Consider the following 26,827-nt stretch of genomic DNA (forward strand, 5'->3'; position numbering starts at 1 on the left):
CTCACAAACGTAGGAACCTATCATTCTCCTGGAGGAAGGGAAAGCCCATTCCACATGAGCTCCTCTGAAAGGGTCTGGAAGTAAGCCGGGGGCATACTGGGAGGCTGAGCAAGCGCGAATCCAGCTACGCTGCCCCCCTGGGCACACCAGGAAGAGAAGATTCAGCTTTCAAATATGCTGGAATGGTTGGGGGAGGGGTATAATTACTGCTGGGACCAGAGTTTCCTTCGCTTCCCCTAGGGGCCGCGGGAGTGAGGATTACGACCCTGGCTCGTGTGGTCCCTCCTTCCTCCATCTGCACTTCCTCCTCCTCCCTCCCCCCACCGCCCCCAAATAAATCCCAGGCCCCTCCCTTCGCCCGTCCCCAGGATCTGACGTGGGCTCGACACCTTTCTCAGCTTCTCTCTCCCGCAGCTCCAGTGCCCGAGCCTCAGCTCTCCAGGTTCTGCAACCCCCTCTCCACCCCTCCCCACCAAGCCCCACTAGAGCACAGTAGGGACCCTCCCTATTTTCGACCCCACCCTAGGTCCCCGGGACCTGTTTTGCCTCGACCCTCTCCCCCAGCTTAGAATCCAGCCAACCCGGGGGACCCAGGCGCCTGAGCCAGAGGGTAACCCAGGCGACCCGGCTCCTTCGCCCTTCTCGGCCCCACCCCCTGCAGCCGGAGCCGCGCCCCCTCTCCCACACACTCGGCAGCAGAGGACAGAAGAGATTGGGCAAAGAAGGGTGGGCTCCAGGCGACCCCCTACCTAGTTCTACCTCTCCGTCCCAAAGGGCAGAAAATTTGTCTCCCTTACTAACTGCTAGTAAGGGGTAAAAATTAACAAGAAAGATAAAAGGAGACGGAGGAAAGGTGACAGCTAGATTATTTAGGAGAGTCGCAGAGGAGAGAAATTGGTGTGAGTCGCCATGGGGACTCCCAGGGCCCAGCATCCGCCGCCTCCCCAGCTGCTGTTCCTATTTCTGCTGAGCTGTCCCTGGATTCAGGGTAAGGACATGGGTGCATGGCGGTGGGCCCCCGGGAAGGTCCCCCTGAGGGGGTTCTATATCTTTCTTTCCCAGAACATCCTGCGTCTTCTGAGCTCCTGGGGGAGGGGAGGGGCACAGCTGACGGACGTAGTAGGGGGGCAAGCCAGGGCTTTCTGGCTTGCACCTGGATACCCTAACCCCATATATTGAGTTGGGAAACGAATGAGGGGAGCTTTTAGCAGCGTCTCAGGGGTTAAATCCAGGGAGAAGGGCTGGGGAAGTTGCGGGTGGGGGGCTATCTGCGGAGGCGGCAGAAGCAGGCAGGGTACCTGGGTGGGAGATGGAGGTGATGGGAGAGATGCCAGGCACTGCACACACAAATATTCTTGGACGTATGGACAAAGACAGATGAACAGAGGCAGTGCTCAGAGACCAGATATTTACTCCCCCACTCTGACCCTCTAGCCAGACTCCAGTGAAGGGGGCAGAGACTGCAGAGAATGAGGGGGGGGGGGGGAAGGTGGGTAGCGCCGAGAGAGAGAACCACACTGCAGACAGAAACCCAGAGAGAAAGCTAAGCACTGCAGAAGCAAGGGCTGGGAGGTGCTGCCAGACCCTCCGCAGAGCCCCGGGGTTGCGGGGAGCACCTCTAAGGGGAAAATGAAGGTAGCAACCCGCCGCTTCTCTGCCCTGCTGGCGCTGTCCAAGGTGCTTACTGAGGGCCCACACGGCCTAGGGGAAAAGGGAGAAAGAAAGGGCTAGGGGGTGTGATGGGCAGCGGGGAGCCCCTCCTCCATTCTTGGCTCTCAGCCCAGTCTGGGACCCTTCGAGCTCCTGCTGGCCCAGCTGACTGGGGAGGAAGAGCTCTGGAAAAGATCTTTCTGGAGAAGGAAGGCGTGTGGGGCAGTGGAAGAGCTCAGATGATTTCATCTCCTAGGTCTGCCCCTGAAGGAGGAGGAGGCATTGCCGGAGCCTGGAAGTGAGACTCCCACAGTAGCCTCTGAAGCCTTGGCAGAGCTGCTCCATGGGGCCCTGCTGAGGAAGGGCCCAGAGATGGGCTACCTGCCGGGTGAGGCCCCCAGAGTGGCAGAAGCTGAGAGGCAGAGGGAGGGACATTAACTCAGGGAGATGGGCAACCAGGCCAGTAAAATACAGAGAGAGACAGAGAGATGGTTCGAGAGAATCAAAACTGGACGTATACAGAGAGCCAGAATGATCAAGAAACAGAGCCAGACGGAAAAGCAGACGATCAAAGAGAAAGACAGATGGAAACTCAGACCAGAATCAGAGATAGAGTGGGACAAAAAAAAAAAAAAAAACAAAACACAGAAAGAGAGAGAAAAGCAAGGATTAGTAGATTTAGAATCATAAAATCAGAGAGGGGTAAGAATATTAAACAGAGATCAAGAGTTCTAGAGAGAGCAAAAGAAAAAGACAGACGAACAAGAAAGGGGTAACCAGGAGAGGGAGCCAGATCTGAATGGAGAGACAGAGATGCTCGATGAGACTGTCAGAGTGGAAGGGCCTGGACACAGAGAAGAAAAAGGGTGGAGGGCAGGATGTGGAAGGCTTGAGAGGCGGTGGGAAGCTGGGGTGGGGAAGGGAGAGGTGGGGGATCTGTGCCTTGTGGGGGAAGTCTTTTGGTCTCAATGGGAACTCTCAGTTTCCCTGAGCCCTACTCCCCAACCAAAGCCCACCAATTTGCTCCTCCTGTTCCCTGACTTCCCTTGCCCTATCCCAGGATCTGATCCAGACCCCACACTAGCAACCCCTCCAGTCGGCCAGACTATTGCAGCACCCTTTCTGCCTCGGGCCACTGAGCCGGGCACAGGGCCTCTGACAACCGCCGTAACCCCTAAAGGGGGTAGGGGGGCAGGCCCCACCGCGCCAGAGCTGCTGACCCCGCCCCCAGGAACCACAGCCCCGCCCCTTCCCGGTCCCGCCTCCCCAGGCCCACCCCTGGGGCCCGAGGGAGGAGAAGAGGAGACAACGACCACCATTATCACCACGACAACTGTCACCACAACAGTGACCAGCCCAGGTGAGACGATTGATGGGGGATGTGGGAGAGGAGCAGGGCGTGGATAGGGGAGAGGCTGCTGCATATGTGTGGAAGAAGGGATCCAGATAGGAGAGGGTCTTCTGCTTAAGAGTAATCATAAAGGCTAGCATTGATCTATGCTTACTATGTACCAGCGCCGTTCTAGGTTTTTATCTATTATGAGAGTTGGGGAAGGGAGTTCTGGGCACCCGTGGAAGAGTAAGCATTGGATTAAGTTATGAAGGGTGCTGGGGAGATGATGGATGGGGACCCCCGGAGTTGCTTGGCTGGGAGGGCACGAATGCAGAGAATCTCTCAGTCCCGGCGCTTCTGTCTCTTTAGTTCTGTGTAATAACAACATCTCCGAAGGCGAAGGGCACGTTGAATCCCCAGATTTAGGGAGCTCAACCAGCCGCACCTTGGGGCTCCTGGACTGCACGTACAGTATCCATGTCTACCCTGGCTACGGCATTGAGATCCAGGTAACTGCATTAGGCATCCTATTGTGAAACCTCCTAACCCTTTCCTCTGTGCCCAGGGGTGTGCGCAGGTTTGGCCTAAGAACCAGAGAACTTGTTTTCTCCGATGAGCCTGGTTTCTGAGGCTCTCACAAACTCTCCTAGAGTTCTACAACTTGGCCAGTGTCACTGTGATGTTACATACAGTGAAAAGGGTGGGGGGCTTAGGGGGTTACCACCTTGGCTGACTTGCCCTGGCGGGTCTGGATCTGGCTTCTTTAGGTGCAGATGCTGAACCTGTCTCGGGAGGAGGAACTTCTGGTGCTGGCTGGTGGGGGGTCTCCAGGTCTGGCCCCCCGACTCCTGGCTAACTCCTCCATGCTGGGTGAAGGACAGGTCCTTCGGAGTCCCACCAACCGGCTGCTCCTGCACTTTCAGAGCCCACGGGTCCCCAGGGGTGCTGGCTTCAGGATCCACTATCAGGGTGAGGAGTTTGGGGTCCTGGTGGAAAGGCAGGGGCCACACTGGGCTCAGGGGATATCTCAAAGGCCTGCTAAGCTCACAGTGATGTCAAAGCCTTTTCCTCTTGCCTAGGATGGTGAGGGGCAGAATCCTCAGAGGAGACCTTCTTATTGTTTAGTTGCTAAATCATGTCTGACTCTTTTGTGATTCCATAGACTATAGCCTGGCAGGCTCTTCTGTCCATGGGACTTTCCAGGCAAGAATACTGAAGTGGGTTGCCATTTCCTCCTCCAGAGGATCTTCCCAAAGCTGAGATCAAACCCCCATCTCCTGCCTTGACAGGAGCTTTCTTTACCAGGAGCCACCAGGGAAGCCCCAGAGGAGACCTATACACACTTATCTCACACAGAGATCTGTGTCTGGGTGTGCACCCACCCAAGGGACAGTTCATCCATTCCCTCAATAAATCTTTATCCAGAGCCCACTTCATACCAGCCCTGGGTTATCCTTGAGGAGAAGACTAAACAAGCCAAATGTAAAGGTAACTCAGAATCTAGGTAGGGAGATGGGCAAATAATCAAGATGATTATAATCCAGTGAGATAACGACTCCAATCCCTATGATGGAAGGACAATGGGCAAAATGTCAAAGGGACCTAAATTTCCTCTGTAAGGAATATAGGAACACCTCCTTGGAGGAGGTGATGTCTAAGTTGACACCTGAAATGAGTTAACTAGGGAAAGGGTGGGAGGGACAGAAAGAGAAAGGCAGATGCCTAGATGGATCAAAAAACATATCCCAAGACCCAAAGGGGAGAAAAAAAAATTGTGACACCCACCCAGAGGAGTTGAGGTCACTCAGCATGGAATATAGAATTGTCCTGTGTGACCTGGGGTGAGTTACTTAACCTTTCTGGACTGCATTATCTTAACTGAAAAATGAGGATGATGTTACTTACCTCATCACATTATTAGGAAGGTCAGATGAATCCATACAAGTGCTTAAAACTGTCTGGTGCCTAGCGAGGGCTCAAAAATGTTGATCGTTGCTATTACAGGAAAAGCCCAGAAAGTGGTAGGGAGACTAGACTGGGAGGTAGGTCAGATTTGGATCACAAAGGGCCTTACTAGCTTCAGTGAGGAGTTCTCAGACTACATTATCCTTACAGGGGAGGAGGAGCCACTTCAAAATGTTTTAAGCAAGATAGTGACAGCCTCAGATTTGTGACCTAAAAAGATCCTGCTGACTTCCGGGGGAGCAGGCAAGAAAGAGGGGACGTGTTTGCGCATGCTTGCATTCTCCAGCACCCGCCCACAGACAGCCTACACACACGTGTTCATCCATATTTGCCTGTGTGTATGGAAACCTTCCCACGATGCAAGTGCATGTTCTAGCATACATGCGTGCATGAGGCCAGGGGCCCAGCCCATGATCCTTTTCTGGACATTGCTGCCATCTCCAAAGTCCCTTCCTCGGCTCAGAAACAGAGAGGGAATTGTGTCCCTTCATGTCATTTCATGGCTTTGCTGCCCCCTTGTGAGCTCTGCAGACCCTGGATCCCTTGTGACTTTATCCAGGACACAGGCAACCATTATCCCTTCCTCACACCCTCTCCTGCAATCTTTCTTCTGGACCTGCCCATGGGGTCAGGTGTGCAAGGTGGAGTCAGCAAACCTACCTGTAGAGAGACCAGTGAGTAGGGGTACATGTAGTTGGTGGTTAGGGCCTGGTTGTTGGGGAGCAAGGGCAGGCCTTGAGGGCCCAGGGCTGAGGGCTAAGCCTCAGATATTGTAAAATGGCTCCCCACTGGCTCCTTTAAGCAGCCACATCCCTAGTGCATTGAAAATAGGACTCGTTAGGCTAAATGGAACATCTGGGGAAGCAGTGCTACTGTGTAAATGGGCCTTCATGACCTGCCTCAGTCTTCCTTGTTCTGCAGCTTCTCCTGGCCCCTTTGGGACTGAGGCCCTGTTTAAGCCCTTGCCAGTCTCCACTAACTGGGCCTTCTGATCCACAGGGTCCCCATTAGCTTCTCTGGATGGTCAAAGGCTCCATCACCCCTCACCCCAGGGCCAACAAACGTTTCCATTTACGAAACCCTTTCACCAACTCTCCTTGCCTCCCCTTCTCACAGCAGCCCTGGGGGTGGCCATTGTCAACTCTGTCTCTGAGAGGAAGACAAAGCCTCAAAGCTTACAAGGATGGTTTGGCCACTAGCAAATGCATTGCAGAGTCAGAAGTCAGATCCCCAAGTCCCTGACCCCCAGTCGTTTACTAATTGAGGCTGAGGGGCAAGTGATTAACATTTTCTGAGGACTTTCTAGTTCCAGGTGCTTGGTGAGTTTTTCTTTAAGGCCAATCCTCAATGATAGGAATTGTTATTGTCATCTACAGATGAAAGGCCCAAGAGGCAAAGTCACGTGTTCGAGGCCATACAACAAATAAGTTGTGCAGCTGGAATTGGAGCTTAGGTCTGCCCATCTCTAAATTCACTGCTCTTTGCACTGCTCCACATTGACTCTTGGTGGCATCAATTGATCAGCAAGGCTAGGTTTTTAGGAGACAAAATAAAAACTGTTTGGTTCAGTCTCACAGTGGCAATAGGCAGGCATTAATGTGATGATAAACTTATGCATGTGGATTCTGTATGGACCAAAAAAAAAAAAAACACCTAACTTTATTGAAAAGGGGAGTGGGGGGTCAGGAAAACTTCCTGGAGGAGGTGGTACTTCAGTTATTCCTTGAAAGATGAGGAAAAGTAAGACGAGAGCCTTGCAGGTAGAGGAAATTATGTGAAAAATACATGGAATTGGGACCATAAGGAGTCACAAAACTATACCTTGGGCTAGACCCAGTTGTGGAAGGGGCTTTCAAGCCCCTTCAATCTAAAGTATTCAGGCTTGAGTCTGTCAGTCATAGGCAGCCATCACAGAAGCTAAAGTTTATTGAAATTACAGTGTTTGGGGTTTTTTTTTGTTTTTTTTTTCTTTTTGCGGGAGGTGGGGGATGTGTCTTGTTTTGGCCACTGTGTGACTTGCAGGATCCCCTACCAAGTATTGAACCCTGGCCCAGCAGTGAAATTGCCAAGCCCTAAGGCTGCAGTCCATGGGGTCGCAAAGAGTCAGACATGACTGAGTGACTTCATTTTCACTTTCATGCATTGGAGAAGGAAATGGCAACCCACTCCAGTGTTCTTGTCTGGAGAATCCCAGGGACAGGGGAACCTGGTGGGCTGCCGTCTATGGGGTCGCACAGAGTCGGACACGACTGAAGCGACTTAGCAGCAGCAGCAAGGATGCTGAAAGCTTGGCTTCTCTATACACCAGTCCTGAATCGAATCTCAGAGACAGAGTTTGGGGTGATGTAGAAAAGAAGAGCTTTGTTACTTTGCCAGGCAAAGGGGCCCAGAGCTTGCTAATGACGTCAAAATAATGTGTCCCAACTTAGAGAAAATGAGAAGTCTTATAGTAATTGTTCAAAGGGGGACTGATCAGCTCGTGGATATTCTCCTGATGGGTTGGTGGTGAGATCAGTAGAAGTCAGCATCATCAACCTTCATGTCCAACTGGTCTGGGGTCTATAAACTTGTGGGCAGCACGCCATCGTTAATTTTTGTTAGCTTCTCCCACCTGGCAGGGGTTTCAGCATCTACAAAATAGCTCAAAGATATTGTTGTGTGTATCCATTGATGGGGAAATAGGACTGTGTCCTCGGGGTGCACTATTATTTCTCTTTTTAAAACCAAATATTTATGTGGCTGCTCTGGGTTTAATTGATAGTTCTAGCACTGGGGATCTTTGTTGCCACATATGGGATCTAGTTCCCTGACTAGGGATTGAAGCCCAGCCCCCTGCATTGGAAGATCAGAGTCTTGGCCACTGGACCACCAGGGAAGTCCCACTATTGTTTCTCTTGACTCTCCCTGGTCTCAGCATCCCCTCCCTTCCCTAATTAATAGCTGCTAGAAGCTGCCCATTAGAACTGAGGGAAAGTCATAGAGGCTGAATGAAGGCTGTTTCCCATAACCAAAGAAATGGGGGACACAGAAAGGCTTTGTGCTTAGAAGCCCCACAGGGCCCTGCTCAGTGTCACTAACCACTGGACCACCAGGAAATGCCCAGATCCTGTGCTCTACAAGAAGAAGGCAATGGCACCCCACTCCAGTACTCTTGCCCGGAAAATCCCATGGATGGAGGAGCCTGGTAGGCTGCAGTCCATGGGGTCGCTATGAGTCGGACGTGACTGAGCGACTTCACTTTCACTTTTCACTTTCACACAATGCAGAAGGAAATGGCAACCCACTCCAGTGTTCTTGCCTGGAGAATCCCAGGGATGGCAGAGCCTGGTGGGCTGCCGTCTCTGGGGTCGCACAGAGTCAGACACGACTGAAACGACTTAGCAGTAGCAGCAGCATGATCTACAAGGTCGTATTTGTGTCGATCTTAGTAGACCATGAACTCCTGAAGGCAAGGCTTTAGTCTGTTTCACCTCTGGCCCTCGGACCCAGCCAAGGAAATGCTTGTTGAATTTTGAAACACGGAGAGACTAGAGTCTCTAACAGAATCGCTCAGGACTGGAGAGTCAGAAAAAGCAAATGCCTAGACAAGCTGGACCCTCTGCTAACCACAGCCTGCCCCTCCTACAAGATCCAGCTTTGAGGTATTTCCTCCAGGAAGCACCCCTGTCAGCTTTTAAAAATTACTACATTTTATTTTATTTTATTTATTTGGCTGTGTCAGGTGTTAATTGCTGCAGCACACGTGATTTTCACTGACTCATCCAGGATATTCTGTTGCAGTACACAGTCTCTCTAGTTGCAGTGGCGTGTAGGATCTTAGTTCCCTGACCAGGGATGGAACCAGCGTCCCCTGCGTTGCAAGATGGATTCTTAGCCACTGGACCACCAGGGAAGTCCCCAGGAAGGCCTTCTTGATGAGCTCTGCTTAACCAGACATACAGAGCTCTGTCAGGATCAAGTTCAGAGTCCATCATTGACTACCAATGCACTTTCTATTTATTTGTTTTATCTCATATGACTGCAAGAATTTCAGGAGGCTTTCAAAAAAAGACCACAAGCAATAAAATTAAATAGAATAAGTAAGAAAAAAATTGGCATCAGGTAATGCTTATTAAATTTGGGGAAAAAAAAGAATGTGGATGGAAATTCCCTGGTTGTCCAGTGGTTAGGACTCTGTGCTGTGTCTGCTGAGGGCTTGGGTTCAATCCCTAGTTGGGGAACTAAGATCCCAGAGGCTGAGAAGCATGACTGGAAAAAAAGAATGTGGATGGACAAGCCACTGTTACTGGGAGCAAGTCTCACTCCATCTGATTCTGAGCTTCCCAGCAGCCAGTGCAAAAAGAGAGAGATTCCAGAGCTCTCACGACAGGAAAGAAGACAAACCAGTTGCTTAGGGAAAGCAGAGCTTTCCCTAGCACTTTACTTTCTGTGGAAGACTTACTCAGAGGGTACTGAGTATTAGAGTCTTTAATGGCAAAATACTTTCTAAAGGAGCTCATTGTGACTCCTTTGGATGAGAGCTGAGGATATAATACCACAGTGCACCTCAGTGGAAGGAAGTCTGTGGGTGTGGAGGGGAGAAAATGATATGAGCCACTTAATAACTCGGAGCCTCAATTTCTACATCTAGAAAGTGGGTCACAGCCTTCCTCCTCAAAAGTGCTGCGTGAACTCATTTTGGAAGCTGAGTGGGCTCTGCAAATACCATGTGTTATTATTAGAGCTGGATGGGGTTCAGAGTGGTCAATTGATTTGCCTGAGGTCACACAGCCAATGAGTGCTAGCTAGGGTCCAGAATTTCTTTGAGTCTCAGGTTATCATCTCATCTGTAAAATGGAGGCCCAAAGGGGGTAGATTACAAAGATTAGGGGACATCAGGGGTGTGGAAATTACCTCCTCGAGAGAAAATGTGTCCACGTAAGGACTCCAGTATGAAGCCAGTGTGTGCCTCTGGGGGTGGGGCGGTGGAAAGAGGGGAGGAAGTGCTGGGGGGTCAGTGAGAGAGGGTGGCATGGGAAAGTGAGGTCTTCTCCTTCTCTGCCTGATCCAGCCTACCTCTTGAGCTGCGGCTTCCCTCCCCAGCCAGCACATGGGGACGTGAGTGTGACAGACCTTCACCCTGGAGGCACTGCCACTTTTCACTGTGATTCGGGCTACCAGCTGCAGGGAGAGGAGACCCTCGTCTGCCTCAATGGCACCCGGCCAGCCTGGAGCAGTGAGCCCCCCAGCTGCATGGGTGAGTCTCCTGCTCCTCTCCATCCCAGGAGCCCCGCTGGAGGGGCCTGTCTTTGGGGATCTCTATCTTTGGGGAGCACCCATCTTGAAGGGTTTTTTTTATCCTGAAGAGTTCCTATCCTAGGGTCTCCCTCTGGAGCTCTTCACCCTAAGGGTCTCCATCCTTGGTGTCTCCATTCTTGGAAGGTCTCCATCTGGAGAAATCCCATCTGGAGGGTTTCCAGATCTTAGTTCCCTGACTAGGGATTGAACCCATGCCCCTAGCAGTGGAAGCATGGAGTCCTAACCACTGGACTGCCAGGGAATTCCTGGAGGGCCCCCACGTGGGGAGTCATCATTCTAGAGGTCCCTGTTTTGGATAATGCTCATCCTAGAGGAAATCACTTTTGGGGTCTGTATCTGGAGGGTCTCTGTACTGGAGAGCCTTCATCCTGGGAGCCTATCCTGAGTATTCGCCATCCGAGAGCTTCAGTTTGGGGGCACGTGCATATGCGTGTGTACTAAGTTGCTTCAGTCATGTCCAACTCTCTGCTTCCCTATGGACTGTAGCCTGCCTGGCTCCTCTGTCCATGGGATTCTCCAGGCAAGGATACTGGAGTGGGTTGCCGTGCCCCTCCTCCTTGGTGGGGACGATCCCCACCAAGGGATTGAACCTGCATCTCTTACGTCTCCTGCATTGGCAGGCAGGTGTTTTTTTTTTTTTTTTTTTCCTTTTTTACCACTAGTGCCACCTGGGGGGAATCCCTCATAACTCCCCACCCCAGGGTGTCCACATCTGGGGAATGTCCATCCTGGGGGCGGGGTGTCCAGCCTGGGGTCTTTGTATTCCAGAGCTGGTTCCTTACCTGGGTAGTGGCATGGAAAAGTCCTGGGGTGAGCCTGTAGGGCAGAGGTCATCCCAAGGCCAGGGCCCAGGCAGAGCTGTGGGCGCAACAGCTCTGAGGATGGGACAAGGACAAGTCGCCTTAACCTGCTGCCCCTCTGCCCACAGCATCCTGTGGGGGCACCATCCACAATGCTACTCTTGGCCGCATCGTGTCCCCTGAGCCCGGGGGAGCTGCAGGGCCCAACCTTACCTGCCGCTGGGTCATTGAAGCAGCCGAGGGACGCCGGCTGCACCTGCACTTCGAGAGAGTCTCGCTGGATGAGGACAATGACCGGTGAGGGTCTGAGCCTTGGGTCAGAGGTTCCCCCTTCAAGGAAATAGGAAGGCTACTGCAGGGAGGCAGCAGACTAGGGGCATCCCAGTCGGGATCTATGTTAAATGGAGATCAGTCCTTCCCCTTTCTTAGGCAGTGTAGCTGTGAAAACTGAGACGATCACTTAACCTCTCTGTGCCTCATTTTCTTCATCTGTAGAATGGAGATAATAGTAGCTCCCTCTTAATGTTTCTGTGAGGACAAATGAATTAAAAATAAGTGAAATTCTTGGAGTGACCAGCACACTGTAAGCACTCTAAATGTGTTTACCATCATCATCATTATCCTCAGTCTTTATCTAATAAACTGGTACCCCAGGTCTGTCACTAGCTGCTCTGTGATGCTGGACAGGTTACTTACCCTTTCTGTGCCTCAATTTTCTCATCTATAAAATGAGGGATAATAATAGTATCTGACTTGAGGGTTCTTGTGAGAATTCAATGAGATAAAATGTGTACAGGCTTAGAAGAGTCCATGGCATATAGTTAATATTTGAAAGCAATAGCTATGAAATTAAGTTAGAGCAGGCAAGAGGTGAAGCAGCTTCCTAGGGGAAGCCAAGCTCCTGACCACCTCTGTTCATCCCAGGCTGATGGTACGCTCAGGGGGCAGTCCCCTCTCACCAGTGATCTATGACTCGGACATGGATGATGTCCCAGAGCGGGGTCTCATCAGTGATGCCCAGTCTCTCTATGTGGAGCTGCTTTCAGAGACACCTGCCAATCCCCTGCTGCTAAGCCTCCGATTTGAAGGTAACAGCCTTCCCCCTGGGGCCCCAACTCCCCCACTTTCCCTTCTTCCTGATGCCGGGGCATGGTCACAAGCACATATTCCATCTCTGCTCATCTCCATGTTTGGATTCCTCTAAACTGACTTGCCTCCCGATCCCCAAGTGACAAAGATTCTGTCTAATTTCCTGAGGTGGCCTTTCTACTTAAGCTTCAGGTATGGCTGGATCCAGGTACAGCTGGTCTCAGGTACACAGCCAAGAGGCCAGTTGCTTTCATCTCTCCTTTCTTCCCTCTTGGCTGGCTTCATTCTTAGGCAGACTCTCAGCCTGTGTACCTAGCAGTTCCAGATTTACATACCACCAGCTTTAGTAACTCCATTAAAAAGAGAGGAAGCATACCACTTTTCTAAGAGCTTCAGCAAAGATGCCAGGAAAGGCTTTCAATGTCCTGGCTTAGGTCAGATGTCTATGCCTGAGCCAGTCACTGTCAGGTGGTATAATGTTTGGCAGATCCACGTCACACGTCCATTCCTAGTTGGCCCCAGCTGAACCTCATGGACTGGAAGTGGGGAGGGCATGAGACCCAAAATGAAAATAGGAGTGCTCTTAACAGAGGAAGGAAGACTGGATGCCAGATAGGTAGAAGCAAGGAAGTCAGTGATCATAGGAGGAGTCATTTGAACTAGGACTTACAGGATAGAGAGAACTTTAAAAGACAAAGATTGGAAATGAGCATCAGATAAAAGAACAGTGTGAGCAACAGTAGAGAGGTAGAGAAAAGCCTGATATGTCTGGGATACAGAGAGTTTCCCTGTGTCTCAAGTCGAGGATTTATGCAAACAGTAGCAGGAAAGAGACAAAGAAAGTGAAATGTACAGCGATGAAAGGGGCTGGTTTCTGATATGTATCAAGGGAGAAAGGGAATTTGCACTGTGCCCTGATGGGTGCATAGGATTTGGACATCACACCTTACCAGGTTAAGTAACAGTGAAATAGAACAGTGGATCTGATAAATAAATTGCATATTAGATTCTGAGACTGCAAAGAGAATTTCTAGGTCTGAGGCCTGCCTCCATAATTGTGGGTCACTATTGCTCCATGGGCTTCAGACTCTTTCTGTATCTTTCTGAATCTTACCTGAGTCTTTGCAGCTAAGATATGATCAGATGGGTAAAAACTAAAATGCTCTACAAATGTTCATTTCCACTGCCTTAGCCCAAAGTTAAATAAGTAGCTTTTTGTATTTGCCTCACTTTTGGATTCCAGCCACAGTATGGATTATCAGGGATGATCAGAAGTCAACTGTTATTTTTGAGGAGTGAGCACACCTACATGAGCCAAGTCTCCAAAGGCACCCTTTCCCCCTCAGTCCATTGCAGCTTCCAGAGCCAAGCGTTTCTGGCTGGGAATCAAAGAGTCTGGGCTTAAGAACGTCTGGTTCTGCCACTGCCCCACCCTGTGACATGGGGCAAATGGCTTTTTGTCTACGGACCTGGTGTCCTCATCTATAGAATAGTGGCTGGGACTTAACTGGTCTCAGCCTCTGTCTAGAGGCCAAGGAGCTAACATAAATGTGCCAGTGAGGAATGTTAAGGTTTGGGGGAAACTGGAGAATGAAAGCTAAACCCAAGGGCATTCAATTTTAAATAACCCACTGCGGGGCCAAACCACACTGGAATTCAGCCCAGTTCCCCAGTCTGAGATCCCTAGAGGCCTGTCTTATTGTGTGTGTGTATTTAAAAAGTATTTATTTATTGGCTACATGGCATGTGGGATCTTAGTTCCCTGACCAGGGATTGAACTTGCAGCCCTTGCATTGGAAGCACAGAGTTTTAACCACCAGACTGCCAGGGAAGTCCCTGTCCTAATGTTTACTTCCTGTGACTGACTCCTCTCTAGCCTTTGAGGAAGATCGCTGCTTTGCCCCCTTCCTGGCACATGGCAACGTCACCACCACGGACCCTGAGTACCGCCCAGGGGCACTGGCCACCTTCTCGTGCCTCCCAGGATATGCCCTGGAGCCCCCTGGTCCCCCCAATGTCATCGAATGTGTGGATCCTACAGAACCCCACTGGAATGACACGGAGCCAGCCTGCAAGGGTGAGCCCTCCACCGCCCTAGACTTCCTTCGGTCCACAGGCTACCTCCTGATCTGGGGAACCTAGGAAGGCCATCAGAAAAGAGAACCTAGTAAACTCAGGCCTTGGATCAATCCCTGTCCTTTTCAGAGGCTCAGCTCAGTTTTCTTAGCTAAGTAGTTGGTGGGCTTGTTACAGAATTTAGGGATCATAACACAAATATCTTCAAGAACTAGGGCTGGAGTTGGGCTAAGTCAAAGATTGGGTGGTGATGCATCGGCTGGTGAGTGGGCGGGGTGAGTTAAGAGTGAGGCTGGGGATTGGACACAACAGGACTAAGCATAGCAAGAATCAGGTGGATAATAGATAATAGAAGTCCGGGAGGAGGTATGGTGCGCAGAGTTGGGAGTGGTGAGAATGGTGGTGAAATGTAGACTGCATGCCCACCTGATCCTGAATCTGACACCGTTTCTCCCCTAGCCATGTGTGGAGGGGAGCTGTCAGAGCCAGCTGGTGTGGTCCTCTCTCCGGATTGGCCCCAGAGCTATAGCCCTGGCCAAGACTGTGTGTGGGGTCTGCATGTCCAGGAAGAAAAACGCATCTTGCTCCAAGTTGAGATGTACGTTTGGGTACCACAGAGGGTGCGATGGGTGTGGGCTCAGCCATGTGATATGACAATGCACTGCCCTGCTTTCTCAGGGCATGTGAAAGCTGTCTTGAGCTTTTTCACATGATTCGGTGGATATATGTTCAGATTAAAAGGGTGTATAAGGATTCAGGATGGGGGTGTGGGACATCAAGTGGACCTAGGGACAAATCATGTATTGGGTGGAAAACCTTGGAGAAGCAAATGGGGTAATGCAGCCTTCCTCAGGGGCTATTGTGAAAAGGGGGCTCTGGCCTGGAGTCTCACTGTTTGACTGTTTCCAAGGCCACCTGTGGAGTGATTTCCGGGGACCCAGGCCCAAGTGTTGCATCAGCAGCAGCACACAAGATGAGTATAGGTGTGGGGGAAATCCAGTGAGCTCATTTGATGTGAGGTGGTCATGTGCCTGGACAAAACTAGAGTGGGCATAGCTCAAAAAGCAGGTACTCAGGCGGGGCCTAGAATTGGGCGGGGTGGTAATGAGCATGGCCTGTGGTTGGTCAGAGCTGGAGTTGAGCATGGCCTGTGGTTGGTCAGAGCTGGAGTTGAGCCTGACCAATCACAGGCTTTTGGAGTTAAGCATCACCCGGTGATAGAGAAGGGACTGGGGAGTAGAAGGCGTTAGCAGTGAGCAGGGTTGGGTACTGGGAAGCAGAAATCGGGAGAAACCAATGGAACCTGGAGCGGCTAGCATGGAGAAGCCCATAATTGATCCAAACCTGAGGCATGGGATAGGCAACTGGAGAGTAGGTAAGGTTAGTAATGAACCGAGTTAGGATTGAGCAGAACTGGACGGGAGGAGCTGATCATAACCCATGCCCCACTCTGCAGCTTGAATGTGCGCGAAGGGGATATGCTGACGCTGTTCGATGGGGACGGTCCAAGTGCACGAGTCCTGGCCCAGCTGCGAGGGCCTCAACCGCGCCGCCGCCTCCTCTCCTCTGGGTCCGACCTCACGCTGCAGTTCCAGGCACCGCCCGGACCCCCCAACCCGGGCCTGGGCCAGGGTTTCGTGTTGCACTTCAAAGGTACGAAGGCCTAGGGTCCCGAGATGGGCAGGGGTCCCGCAAGTCAGAGAGGCCTCCAAAGCTGGAAGGGCGCCCTGGGTCTCAGGACAGCCTCCAAACTCGCTGTCTGTCCCCTGCAGAAGTCCCGAGGAACGACACGTGCCCCGAGCTGCCGCCTCCGGAGTGGGGCTGGAGGACGGCCTCCCACGGGGACCTGATCCGGGGCACGGTGCTTACTTATCAGTGCGAGCCTGGTTATGAGCTGCTCGGCTCCGACATTCTCACCTGCCAATGGGACCTGTCCTGGAGCGCAGCGCCGCCCGCCTGCCAAAAGAGTGAGCCCGGACCCCGCCCCTGCCACTCATGGCCCCGCCCCTGCCCACCTGTTTCACTGCTCTGCTTGGGCCCCGCCCATCCCCTCTGCGCCCCGCTTCGTCCCATCTTGTCCCCGCCCCTGTTTTGTCTGGGCTCCACCCCTTCGCTCTAGGTCTTGCCCAGATCTTCTTTAGGCCCTGACCATATGTCCCCTGGGTATACCACTCCTCTGCTCCTCGGTGTCCCGAAACTGTCCTCTTTGCTCCCCAGTCTCAACTTCCCACGGCTACATCCCTTCGTCTCGCGCTGTCCTGGGTCACGACCCTGGTCCTCTGGGACCCGCCTCATCTTTTCGTGGCCGCGCCCCCACAGTCTCTTAACCCCGCCTCTGCTCCGTCTGAGTTCCACCCCTTACCTGGCCCTTCTCCAATCTCTCAGTCCCCAACGCTTGACATTACGGGGAGCCACTTTGCTGGGGCCTAAGCTCGTCAGAGAACTTGGTTAATTTTAATGCAGTCAATAAAGTGCCATGCTGGGTTGGGGCTGGGGTTGTACAGAGAGGTTGGGAACCGTACCTACAGAGACAGAGCTCACAGCTCACAGTCTCGGAGAGGGACAGATACTTAACTCAAGATATTACAGTGCTAAGTGCTGGGTAACTTCAGGCAAGGTACTTAACATCTCTGAGTTTTTTCATCCGTGAAGTAGGAATAGGGTGTTGTGAAAAGCAAATGAAAAGTTTTTCACATTAGTACCTGGTGATAGTAAACAGTAAGTACTAGCTGCTGTAAGTATGAAGAAGGGCTGTGGGAAAAGGGAGGGTGCATTACCCCACAGATAGGGCTGAAGATTTCACAGAGGAGGCGGCATTTAAAGGAGCTGGGAGTGTTTATCTTTTAGAATTGAAAAGAGGGGTGGCATCTTGTCACTTTCACCAAATTTTGGGAAGCCTGTCATGAGGATATGGGGCTGTAGGTCTTTCATCTGGAACGCAGGAGGAACAGTGGGACCAATGAGGATAAGTTTCAGGAAGCCAGATTTCGACTGGACACCAGGAAAACTTTGTAGTTGACACAGGTCCCCTTTCCTTGAAGGATTCACAGGATGTCTAACCCAGAAACCAGATAGGATGGAGTAGGGACAGGAAGAGATGAGAGCAGGGCCCAGAGGGGATAGGGTCTGACCCAGCTGCCCAAGTCTAAGGAGAGGACCCGCCCCAGGCCTCACACTGAGCCTTCAGCAGAGCTGAGACCCAGGTCTCTGAAACTCAGCTCAATGCTCCATGGCTGTGACCCTGAACAGTTCCAGCTCTGCCACTTTCTGATTGAGTGACCATAGGCCAGTCATTTGACTGCCTTGAACTCTGAGCCCCAAGGGAGATGACAGTGACCTTGATCCCTCATCAGGGTATATGATATTGTGTTTGTAAAACATTTAGCAGGGTGCCTTGCACAGGTCTATATATAGGAAACGGCTTTGCCTGGGACTCTTTCGTAGCATGTCTGTGAACAGATACCCACAGGGGCCAGGCAGGCAACATAAGTGAGCAGACTGGGCTAAGAATGAGGGAAGCAGGAGGGCTGGACCCCTCTTCTGCTGATGATTTGCCAGGCAGGGCTGACACAGCGGGCATTTAGCTGGTTTGCTCTGGCTAAGTGGTTCACTATTTCAAATTTCACCCTGGGATGGGGGCCCAGGTTGCCCCACACAGTCGGTCTTCTGGAAGAAAAGTGTCAGCTCCGCTCAGTCATGTCTGACTGTTTGCGATCCCATGGACAGTAACCCACCAGGCTCCTCTGTCCATGGAATTCTCCAGGCAACAATACTGGGAAATCTGATATGTAAAATGCATTGAATTTTTAAAGTTTTCCCAATTCCTGCTCTCTTCATTCTGAGGAAGGAGAGGGAGGTGGTGGAGGGTGGGGGTCTGCCCCAAGGAGATGGCCTATGGCTCAGGGCTTTCCCAGCTCTCAGCTTCTAGGAGATCTTTTAAGGCCCCGGCTCCCCATGACTTTGCTCTCTTGTCAACAGTCATGACTTGTGCCGACCCAGGTGAGATCACCAATGGGCACCGTACCACCTCCGATGCTGGCTTCCCGGTTGGCTCCCATGTCCAGTACCGCTGTCTGCCCGGGTACAGCCTGGAGGGGGCGGCCGTGCTCACCTGCTACAGCCGGGACACGGGCACGCCCAAGTGGAGCGACCGGGTCCCCAAGTGCGCCTGTGAGTCTGGGGACACCCTGGGACAGGTGGCTGGGTGGCCTGCTCACAGTGCAGCTGGTCCATGGCTGACCTCTTCCCCGCAGTGAAGTACGAGCCGTGCCTGAACCCTGGGGTGCCAGAGAATGGCTACCAGACACTATACAAGCATCACTACCAGGCTGGCGAGTCTCTGCGCTTCTTCTGCTATGAGGGCTTTGAGCTCATCGGCGAGGTCACCATCACCTGTGTGCCCGGCCACCCCTCCCAGTGGACCAGCCAGCCTCCACTCTGCAAAGGTGCCTGGGCATGCAGGGCAGGAAGGGGCATAGCAGTGTCTGGGATGTGACAGAGCAGGGAAAGTTAGGTAGCACATTCGAGACTGCTGAGTTTTCCTGTTCACCTCCCATGGGCTGTCATCCTCAGAGGTAGATCCACAAGCCCTGGGGAAGTTCAAGGTCATGGACTCATCCTAAGGGAAGTAGGACAGGGGGCTTTGGTTTGGCAGTCCCTTGCCCTCTGGACTGGTCTCAGTTTCCTTATTTTTGACAAATTCTACAGCCCTGGTGGGTTTAGACTCCCCAGGGGTCTGGAGAAGGACGACCAAGGCCCTGCCCCCTCCGAGGGAAGGATCAAGCTAAGGTTGAGCAGAGGGCAGAGAAACCAGGCTGTCCGACCCAGCCCCACCGGGCTCCCGGCCCTCTCTGCAGCCTCCTTCCCTCCCTGGCTCAGACCCCGTCCCCTCCCCCTCCTCTCCCTGCAGTGGCCTTTGAGGAGCTCCTGGACAACCGAAAACTGGAAGGTCAGTGAGGGCACAGTGGAGACCCAGGCCTGGCCGAGCTGGGAGGGCAAGGCAGAGGCCGGGGGCAGGAGGCCAGATCCCTGGCGGGGTGAGGGCCCAGGGGTTCAGGGCCCAGGGCAGGAGGCTGGGAGAGCCCAGGGTGGGCCCAGCGCCAGCTCACTGGCCTCTCCTCCTCTCTCCAGTGACCCAGACCACTGACCCGTCACGGCAGCTGGAGGGTGGAAACCTCGCCTTGGCCATTCTGCTGCCCCTGGGCTTGGTCATCATCCTTGGGAGTGGTGTTTACATATACTACACCAAGTAAGTACCTGACTCGGGGAGCTGCTGGCCAGGGCAGACGTCTTGCCTGCCTGGCACAGAAGCCCGGGTGAGGGGGGGTTGGGGGCTCACTTCTCGATAAGCCCCTCTATCTCCTTCCTTTCCCAGGCTACAGGGAAAATCCCTCTTCGGCTTCTCGGGCTCCCATTCCTACAGCCCCATCACGGTGGAGTCAGACTTCAGCAATCCACTGTATGAAGCTGGGGTGAGCCTTTCCCGTACCCTAGAGTGCCCCACCCCTCTGCTCCCCTGGGACCCTATACGCTTCTCTCAAGGTCTCTGTAATATCAGTCTTGGGAACTGCAAACTCAGCTGCCTACAAAGGCCACATCAGTGAACAAAGCAAGTCAGTGGGTCAATAGGGAGTGGTGGGGACTGTGGCTAATTGGAAAACGTGTACTCCATCCACTTTGTGGTGGAATTGTTGTTCAGTTGCCAAGTCATGTCTGACTCGGTGACCCCACAGACTGCAGCTCACCAGGCTTCCCTGTCCTTCACCATCTCCTGGAGTTTGCCCAAGTTCATGTCCATTGAATCAGTGATGGCACCCAACCATCTCATCCTCTGGCAGAAACCTAGGCTCAATTGCCAGATCTTCCAATTGTCCGAGAAGATCCAGAAATTTCAATTTTTATGTGATTTTAAGATACTGTAGAGTGAACCAAACATATCCATTGGCCAGATTCAGCCCAATTCATATCCCATGGCTGCCAAACTCCCAGTGATCAATGTTATTTGAAAAATACAGTCTTGGATGTCCTTGGAAGCCCAGTAGTAAAAACTCTATCATTTGATAGACAATGTATTTTGCTATTTAAAGGCAAAGTTTTCTTATACAAGGGGTATTTAAATCAGTTAATTTATTTGGTATTCGACAAAAGATAAGCCATTTGCTCCTGTGCTGAAAGAAAACAGGCTGTGTTGAACTACATCTGAGACCACACCATTCTATATTTAACGGGCAATTTAAGGGAACTTCAAGGGTAAATTTAGTACCAAGGGACTGGGAATTTGGCTCCAGCGTGAACTGGAACTCCACACTTTTAATGCAGGGGCCATGGTTCAATCCCTGGTCGGGAACTAAGATCCTGCACTCTGTGGCCAAAAAACAACAAACAAACAAACAAACGCAGAGTCTTTCCCCTTCCTTGTGGATACCTATTTTGCTGTCTCATCCACCTCCATCCCACTCCAGCAGCTGATACATCTCTCTGTTTCCAGGATACACGCGAGTATGAAGTATCCATCTGAACACCAAGACAAAGGCTGCAGGACGCCCTTCCTCTCCTCATTCTGGGCAGGAAGGAGCACAGGACCCGGTCTCTGGCTTCCTTCCTCCCTGCTGTGTAAATAGTCTCCTGGTCCCACAAGGGGGCTTTGATGGCCCTGGGGACCCTACAGTAAATAAACCAGCATCCTGTGCCCAAAGCCTCCTCTTCTCAGTTGCCAAACAAGGGGCCTGCCCCACCGACTCTATCTGCTTTTGGACCCTGGGAGGGGAACTCAGTCCCAGCTGCAACTCCTGGGGCGCCTCCAGCCCAGGGCACCCCACAGGGACTATACCCAAGAGCTCTGCTGTTCCCTTGGCCAGGAAGGCTCTGTCCTTCCCAGTTGCTCTGGCCCTGGCCTAACCTCTAACCCTAGAGGGTCAGAAGAAGAGGGATGAAGCGGAGAGCTGGGACAAGACCCCTACCCCTTTCCTGCCATGCCCCCTTCCGAACATGGTGTCCCCGTCTTTGCTTCTGGATTTTTGGTTTTGAGCAATAAACAGAAAATCACCATTTGTAACTGGGCTGGTGGGGTGTGGGAAGGTGGGTCACAGAGCACTGGAGATGGCGAAAGTGGTCTCTCTGGAGAGAGGGCTGGGGAGAGAGGAACAATTTGGGGAAAAGATGGCAGTTTACTTTTGCAAACAGGGCAGTGTTGAAGAGGCTGGCCTGGGATCAAAAAGCCTGGCTTTAGGCTCAGCCTCTGGAGGACCAGCTGGGTCCCCTCCTGGCCTCAGCTCTCTCTCTACTGGGCTTGGCATTTCCAGGCTCTTCAGGGTGGGCCATAGCTGGCAGTAGGTGCCGCTCATCTCTCACTGTTTGCGTCCATGCATGCTTGCTAAGTTGTTTCAGTTGCGTCCGATTCTTTGTGACCCTATGGACGGTAGTCCCCCAGGCTCCTCTGTCCATGGGATTCTCCAGGTAAGAATACTGGAGTGGGTTGCCATGCCCTCCTCCAGAAGATCTTCCCTACCCAGGGACTGAACCTGTCTCCTGCATGGGCAGGTGGGTTCTTTACCACTAGCACCACCGGGGAAGCCCACCTCTTAGTGTCTAACAGGTGGAAAACAGCGCTCAATTTGTTTCACGACCAGTTGCCCTAAAAGTTGGCCCCTTCTTGAAAATTCTTGTAATAAACCCAAGTGCACCGTTCTTTTTCCCCCCAATCTTCTTGGCATTTCAAGCATATCTGCTATTACATGTATACCAAGTATTAGATTTGCAGCCTTTCCTAAACAATGAGCTTGTTTTGTATCCTATGGGTGTCCTTTTCTTTACTCTTGGGCATTATAGGGAATTTATAACCAGTTTGTCTTAAAGTCTCTCTCCAAATCAACTGAATTTTCCTTAATTAAAATTTTATAACTAAATATAATGAAATATTTTTAGAACACTCAAAAGAGGACTGAATTTTAGGAGAACAAGAAGCAAACTGACCTTGATAAATGCTTAAGTTTGGGACATTGATTCTGGGCCAGGCATTGTGATGAGCTCTATGCATACAATTATGTTTTTAACTCTCACAAGGTCCTTGTGAGGCAGGGACAATTATTTCCATTTTTCAGATAAGGAAACAGGGGCTTGGACATGTGAACTGACAGGAAATTCCTCAGGAGGCTCCAAAAAGTGGCCAGACTGAGATTTAAATGCAAATTTCACAAAGCCTCCAGCACTGCCTTCCACCATGATGTGTTCCAGAGCCAGGAGGCTCCAAAGCGCAGAGACCTCAACAGTGACGCTGGTGGCAGGGACGGAGTCTCTCAGATGTCACAGGCCTAGACCTTACGATGCAGGAGTCTGGCTGGGAGGATGGATCTGAACCTTTGAACTCATCTCTGCCAACAGGCTGATGGATAATAGGTGGATAACTGCCTGAATTAAAGCCATTCCCATAATATGGAATATGCCATTCCAATAATATGCCCACACATCTGGCAAAAGGGGGCAGGGGTGCTCCTTTCACATCACCCCAGAGAAATCACACAAGAGCACTGCCCAGGTTGAGAGGAGGGGAGGATCTCTGTCTCTTTATTAAAGCTTTTCATTGCTGGTGGTGTCCTTGCCAGTTGAGGGTGGCAAGGTGTGTGATGGTTTCGGAACACTTTGGAGGCTTCAGGGGTGATGTTGCTCACAACCAGGAACGCCCCCAGAACCGATCTGTTGAATGAGCATGAGCGGTGAAAGAGGAGCTTTGACATGTTGCAGAGAGACAGAGTCGGGGGAGGGCACGAGAGGCCAAGAGCAGCACCAAAATTGGGATCATCCTCCAGACGTCAAGTTGGTAGGGAGAGGTCCCTAGAAAAGAATACGAGTCTTGATTTTAGATCCAAGGCTCATGTCTCTTTATTCTTCCATCCTTCACCTATCCATCCAATCCCTACCCTCAATCATTTATCCACTCACCATTTCCCACCTACCCATTTATCATCCACCCACCATTCTCTTTCCATCCATCCATCCATCCATCCATCCATCGATCCACCCATTCCATCCATCTATCCACCCACAAATCTATCCATCATTCCCCATTCATAATAGACATTCAATAAACATTTGCTTAGTTCCTTCTCTGCCTTCTTCATTAACCCCTCTCTTCTCTGCCAACCTCTTGAAGAGATTCTTCAGGGCTCCATCCTCAGTGCCCTTGTCTTTATCACTCTGCACAAACCCTTCCACCCCCATTGCAGGGCAACTGCACACTCTTTAACTGCCAACCCTCTCCTACATCAGATCTCTAGCACCAGCCCAGACCTCACGAGTGAGCTTTGAAGCTGCATTTCCAACTGTATACAGGGTATTTGCACCTGGAGTTCCCAGGGGCCCCTCAAACACAATCTGTCCAAAGGTGGCGTCATGCCTGTGATGCCCCAGGAAGATGAGAAGGCTGGCGAGACGGGAAAGGGGAGCAGTCAGGGACAATGAGGTCAGACAGACAATAGGGTTGGGGAGGAGAGAGATCACATAGGACTTTGTAAGCCATTGAAGGCCTTTGGCTTTGACTCTGAAATGGAGACCTACTGTAGACTTTTGGGCAGAAGCATGGCATCATCAGACTTAGGTTTCCCAAGTCAGAAAACTAGGAGCCCTCTGATTCCTTCTTTTTTCCCCTACCATTTCTAATCAATTACCAAACTCATTCTTCCTGGTCTTTATTACTCATATCTACCCTTTCTCTCATCTCTATTATTACTGTGAATATTCAGGACCTACTCATCTCTAGTTTGGTCTCCAATTCCTAACTGGCCTTCCAGCCTCTCATCTTTCCCTTTTCAGTTCACTCTCTCCACTGACCACCAGTGTGATGGATCTAAAATCCCAACTTCCCCTGCTCAAAACTCTTCAATGACTCCTCACCTGCAGGAAAACATCTCTGGGTCTTAATAAAACACACATAAAGTCCCTTGATGAGTCGCTGGGTGCCAGGCCTGCACAGTCCAGCAGTAAAACTGCTTCTGGCCCTACTGCCTCCCCTGCCCTAAAGGACCCACACAGAGGGACTTCCCTGGTGGTCCAGTGGCTAAGACTCTGTGCTCCCAATTCAGGGGGCCCTGACCAGGTTCAATACCTGGTCAGCAAACTAGATCTCACATGCCTCAACTAAGACCTGGTGCAGCCAAAAAATAAATTAATTTCAACAAAAAAGAATACACACTTATACCCATGGTCGTCCTCCTGAGACTCACCTCCTTGTTCATACAAGTCCTACCACTTGGAATACCCTGACCACCTCATTTTTCCCTAGAAATTTCTTTCTTTCAGTGTCACCTCCTCCAGGAAGCTCCATGATTCCTTTCCTTCCTGTCCCAACTGCGGCTGCGAGTAAGTGCTCTTCTCGCTGTTTCCATTTCTGTCGTGGGCACTTAACCATATTTGTTGTAATTAACCATTTACTTGACTGGCCCCACACTAAACTGTGACCTTTTCAAGGGCAGAGACTGTGTCATTCATTTGTGTCCCAAGTTCCTAAAACAGGGACTGGTATATCATGTGAACTCTAACCGTAAGGTTATTCGGAATGGCCTTGTCATCCCTGGACCCAGCGCATACCTTCTCATGAGGGGATGGCAGGAGATGTACCTTCGTGCGGGTACGGTTTCTGTCGGAGCTAGAGATGGCGGAAGGGAAAGGAGAGAGGTGAGAACTCAAGCCAAGGATTGGAGCAATCCTTGGAGCAGAACAGAACAGGACTATGTGGTGTAAAATCCCCCTACCCTGCTGGGATGTTGTCAAACCCTGGCTCTCTCCTCTACAGGCTCTTCATCTTTCTCCCAAGACAAAGGGCATCTCCTGTGAAGCCTCACTCACCGGGTATCAGTGCCTCGGGTCTTGGTGAAGAACACTGGAAATAGAGGCCCCAGTCAGAAAAAGTACTATCCCCATAGCCAGAAAGAGATGAGGAAGGGGCTAAGGAGATTCCTGGTCAGGGGTGGGGGATGGGGACTGGGTTAGTGGGTGGGGAGGCGCTGTGTGGTCCCAGGGCTGCTGTGAGCCGGGGGGAGCTGGGGACAGACTCCTGGAGAGGTCAGTTGCGGGTGGGTTGCGGGGCTCAGGGACTGGAACTGGGGCTATGAGTGGGTCTCTGGACACAGGGGTCCTCAGGTGGGGAGTCACCGTGTTTGGATATCTGAGTCCCTCGGTCTTGTGTCTGTTTTTCCTTGATGGGCACAGGATTCATGTGGTAGGCAGCAACAAACAAGGCCTCGTCAGTGAGTTCCGTGCTGATCTGTGTCAGGAATTCCTCAGAGCGAGAAACCTTCTGGAAAACGGAAAGTTGGGGGGTTCAGCCTTAGAGTTCCCACATGGAAGTGCAGGGTTTGGAGGTTTCCAGGCTGGAGGCTCTGGGCTCAGGGTTGAGGCCGGAGTCTGAAGGCTGGCAGTCTCAGTGTCCTCAGCCTGAGCACACTCCACCTCACTTCACCCCCACCCCAAGAACCCCTCCCCAGGGCTCACCAGATCGCAGCCCAGTGAGGTTGCAGGGGTTGTGGGTTGGGATGGCCGGCTGCCCTTTTTCTCCTCATTCCTGGCAAGAGTGGATGACATTCCCCTGGGGACAGTGGGAGCCCGAGTTAGGCTGCAAAACCAGCTCACTTCTCCCAACCCCAACCCACCACCATTCCCCGGGGCCTTGGAGAACTGTGTCAGTTCTCTCTCTGAAGAAAAAAGAAAAAAGGGGAGGGGGGAGAGAAATAGTTGCTTTAAATCTTCCTAGGGGAGGGAGGAGGTAGGAGGCCCACAACACCCACCTCTCCTACCCCTTACTTCGCCCAGCAGGGGCCCTCTCTTTCCTTCTTCCCACCCAAGGCCCTTCCCAAGACAAGGCAGCCCACTTGCCGCCCCCAACCTGGCAGACGTGTCGAAATCTTGGGCTACTCAGCAGGAGAGGAGACGGAGAGGTCTAACGAGCCCTTTTACGGGCCGTGGGGACGGGGGATTTGGGAGTTGGGGAGGAAGGCTGGAAAGAGGGGAACCCGGGAAGGCGCCGTTGCTATAAAAACCTTGGCGTCTGAGGACGTTCCGCAGCCCCGTTGCCAGGAAATTAAGGATTCTAGAACCAAATGGGGGAGGGCATTTTCCCAGCTGCTCGCATTCGCTTCCCCGGCTTCTCCACCCTCTCTGGGTCCCTCCTTGCGGGCACTGACCCCAGCGTCAGTGGCTTGAGAAACTTGGGAAGATCACGGACGGTGGACCTTGGCACCTAATCCTCCAACCACTAGGGGCAGGAGAGAAACAACCCCTCCCCAGGCCGCCTTCCAGCCTCTTTGGACGTCATCTCTTCGCTTGGAGCCTGCGACAGCAAATGAGAGCCGAGAGAGGGGGCGGGGAAGGGAAAATGTGGGCTGTACCAAATAACTTTGCCTTTTGGGGGTGCAAAGACTCTGGATGGCGGGATCTTTTTGCCATTAAGTCCAGGAGTAATATCCTCCGCAGAAAAGAAAGCAGAGACATTTACCTAGACCTCTTTCTCTTTTGATCTGTCCTTTTAAGCCCCTTCCTTTGCTCAGCGTCGATGATTCTTTGCCCCCTCTCCTCCCTCTGTACTTTGGTACGAATCGATGGAAAGGGGCGGAGGGAAGAAAAGGAA

At 51.9% G+C, this 26,827-nt stretch overlaps 2 protein-coding genes across 12 annotated transcripts; one reads left to right on the top strand and one right to left on the bottom strand.

The window, feature by feature from the left end:
• Nucleotides 1-359: 359 nt before the first annotated feature.
• Nucleotides 360-21,260, top strand: SEZ6L2 (seizure related 6 homolog like 2). Of its 4 annotated transcripts, none has more exons than XM_005224854.5 (18): nucleotides 360-988; nucleotides 1,907-2,038; nucleotides 2,711-3,010; nucleotides 3,353-3,492; nucleotides 3,751-3,952; nucleotides 9,999-10,184; nucleotides 11,175-11,343; nucleotides 11,971-12,134; nucleotides 14,012-14,212; nucleotides 14,671-14,809; nucleotides 15,668-15,864; nucleotides 15,984-16,178; nucleotides 18,190-18,381; nucleotides 18,465-18,656; nucleotides 19,121-19,159; nucleotides 19,342-19,459; nucleotides 19,561-19,682; nucleotides 20,699-20,787. In XM_005224854.5, the coding sequence occupies exons 1-17, from the start codon at nucleotides 910-912 to the stop codon at nucleotides 19,673-19,675; spliced, it is 2,760 nt and encodes a 919-aa protein (XP_005224911.1). In that variant the 5' UTR covers nucleotides 360-909; the 3' UTR covers nucleotides 19,676-19,682; nucleotides 20,699-20,787. The 4 variants fall into 4 exon arrangements, with proteins under 4 accessions (XP_005224911.1, XP_005224910.1, XP_005224913.1 ...); XM_005224853.5 differs by having other exon boundaries at nucleotides 362-988; nucleotides 19,586-19,682; nucleotides 20,699-21,260; XM_005224856.5 differs by lacking the exon at nucleotides 1,907-2,038 and having other exon boundaries at nucleotides 362-988; nucleotides 19,586-19,682; nucleotides 20,699-21,260.
• A 1,485-nt stretch (nucleotides 21,261-22,745) lies between these two features.
• LOC112444288 (putative protein T-ENOL) lies at nucleotides 22,746-26,780 on the bottom strand. 8 transcript variants are annotated; one of them, XM_059881588.1, is made up of 7 exons: nucleotides 26,385-26,780; nucleotides 26,241-26,290; nucleotides 25,696-25,789; nucleotides 25,357-25,501; nucleotides 25,051-25,084; nucleotides 24,793-24,850; nucleotides 22,746-23,040 (listed from the first exon to the last, which is right to left on the bottom strand). In XM_059881588.1, exons 3-7 carry the CDS (start codon nucleotides 25,783-25,785, stop codon nucleotides 23,005-23,007), a joined length of 363 nt encoding a protein of 120 aa, XP_059737571.1. In that variant the 5' UTR covers nucleotides 25,786-25,789; nucleotides 26,241-26,290; nucleotides 26,385-26,780; the 3' UTR covers nucleotides 22,746-23,004. The 8 variants fall into 8 exon arrangements, 4 of the variants coding, with proteins under 4 accessions (XP_059737571.1, XP_024840945.1, XP_024840944.1 ...); XR_003032570.2 differs by lacking the exon at nucleotides 26,241-26,290 and having other exon boundaries at nucleotides 24,957-25,084; XR_003032569.2 differs by lacking the exon at nucleotides 26,385-26,780 and having other exon boundaries at nucleotides 24,957-25,084; nucleotides 26,241-26,374.
• Between the last annotated feature and the right edge of the window lie 47 nt (nucleotides 26,781-26,827).

This window comes from Bos taurus, chromosome 25 (assembly GCF_002263795.3).
Source record: "Bos taurus isolate L1 Dominette 01449 registration number 42190680 breed Hereford chromosome 25, ARS-UCD2.0, whole genome shotgun sequence".
In the NCBI taxonomy this organism is placed as follows: Eukaryota; Metazoa; Chordata; class Mammalia; order Artiodactyla; family Bovidae; genus Bos; species Bos taurus.

What these genes read in the sequence shown, in the direction of transcription:
- LOC112444288 (XM_024985177.2), bottom strand. Translation starts at nt 25,785, where the DNA reads ATGTCATCCACTCTTGCCAGGAATGAGGAGAAAAAGGGCAGCCGGCCA. An exon ending in ACCCGAGGCACTGATACCCG is followed by an intron (nt 24,851 to 25,050) that starts GTGAGTGAGGCT and finishes CGCCATCTCTAG; the next exon opens with CTCCGACAGAAACCGTACCC. An exon ending in TGCCATCCCCTCATGAGAAG is followed by an intron (nt 23,041 to 24,792) that starts GTATGCGCTGGG and finishes ATTCTTTTCTAG; the next exon opens with GGACCTCTCCCTACCAACTT.
- SEZ6L2 (XM_005224853.5), top strand. Translation starts at nt 910, where the DNA reads ATGGGGACTCCCAGGGCCCAGCATCCGCCGCCTCCCCAGCTGCTGTTC. An exon ending in CACAACAGTGACCAGCCCAG is followed by an intron (nt 3,011 to 3,352) that starts GTGAGACGATTG and finishes CTGTCTCTTTAG; the next exon opens with TTCTGTGTAATAACAACATC. An exon ending in GCTAAGCCTCCGATTTGAAG is followed by an intron (nt 12,135 to 14,011) that starts GTAACAGCCTTC and finishes ACTCCTCTCTAG; the next exon opens with CCTTTGAGGAAGATCGCTGC.